Consider the following 1,095-nt stretch of genomic DNA (forward strand, 5'->3'; position numbering starts at 1 on the left):
AAAACTTTTGTGCAATTCCAAGGATTATTTGCATGGTACACCATAACGGAAAATACAGAGGTTTTGTTTTACATAATGATAAGTACACACATTACATGTACACACATTACATTATGCAACCATCGATTGCTTCTTTGTTTCTGCACACATGCAATGTCATAACATTACAAGAGAACCGAACGTAGCGCCAGAAACATGTAACATACACTAGTTCCAGATACATTTTATTGACACATAAATGAGAAAACGTGTATTAAATCTATTTAATTGGATCATATATAGAGATGTGCAGCCAATCGCGGTGTAGCTTGCAGAACAAGGGGCTCAGCTAGTGCAACACCCGCATTGCGTTCTTGGAGACTGATACTCTTAACGCCGGGAAGCTTTGTCCAAGTGAATCCCTGCAACATCCTTGCGAACAACATCATTGTCATAGAGGTACCAAGTGAAATCCCAGGACAACCCCTCCTCCCACTGCTAAATGAAATGAAACGTAGGCCTGGATCAGTGAGAAGTACATTCGCAGTGTTCAAATGCCTCTCAGGCTGAAACTCCAGTGGTTCAGTCCAGATCTTGGGATTGCGGCCAAGTCCAAGCCGGCTTAAAAGTATGTGGCTATCCTTGGGGATGGTGTAGCCAGCAATAGTTGTGTCCGCCATGGCGACATGGGGTACGTTAAGAGCATGGTATGGGTGTAAGCGGAAGGCCTCCCGGATGCACGATTTGAGATAGTTTAGCTGAGGAATGTCAGACTCCTGCACCAGTCTATCTTTACCGACGACAGCATCGAGTTCCTCTGTTGCTTTCTGCATGATCTCTGGCATGTTCATCATCTCAGCAAGTGCCCACTCAACCGCATTAGATGGGTTATCGACTGCTGCAAACATCATTTCCTACATCCATAGATTTGAGAATAAATAAAGTAATCAGTATAACGCAACAGAAAAGGTCAATACATGTATAATATGGATCGAAGAACAATGAATGAACTTTTTATTGAGGTTAAAATGACATACTAACCGCTGTTTGTGCTCTAATCTCTTCTAGGGAAAGCATTGGTTGTCCCTCTGCATCTTTAAGATGAACCAGGACGTC

At 42.8% G+C, this 1,095-nt stretch overlaps 1 protein-coding gene across 1 annotated transcript; it reads right to left on the reverse strand.

Moving 5' to 3' along the window:
• Nucleotides 1–272: 272 nt before the first annotated feature.
• Nucleotides 273–890, reverse strand: LOC119345526 (tyrosine N-monooxygenase-like). Its single transcript, XM_037615567.1, has one exon. The coding sequence runs from the start codon at nucleotides 888–890 to the stop codon at nucleotides 273–275; it is 618 nt and encodes a 205-aa protein (XP_037471464.1).
• Between the last annotated feature and the right edge of the window lie 205 nt (nucleotides 891–1,095).

The sequence above is a fragment of the Triticum dicoccoides genome, unplaced genomic scaffold (genome assembly GCF_002162155.2).
Source record: "Triticum dicoccoides isolate Atlit2015 ecotype Zavitan unplaced genomic scaffold, WEW_v2.0 scaffold247057, whole genome shotgun sequence".
NCBI classification, from domain to species: Eukaryota; Viridiplantae; Streptophyta; class Magnoliopsida; order Poales; family Poaceae; genus Triticum; species Triticum dicoccoides.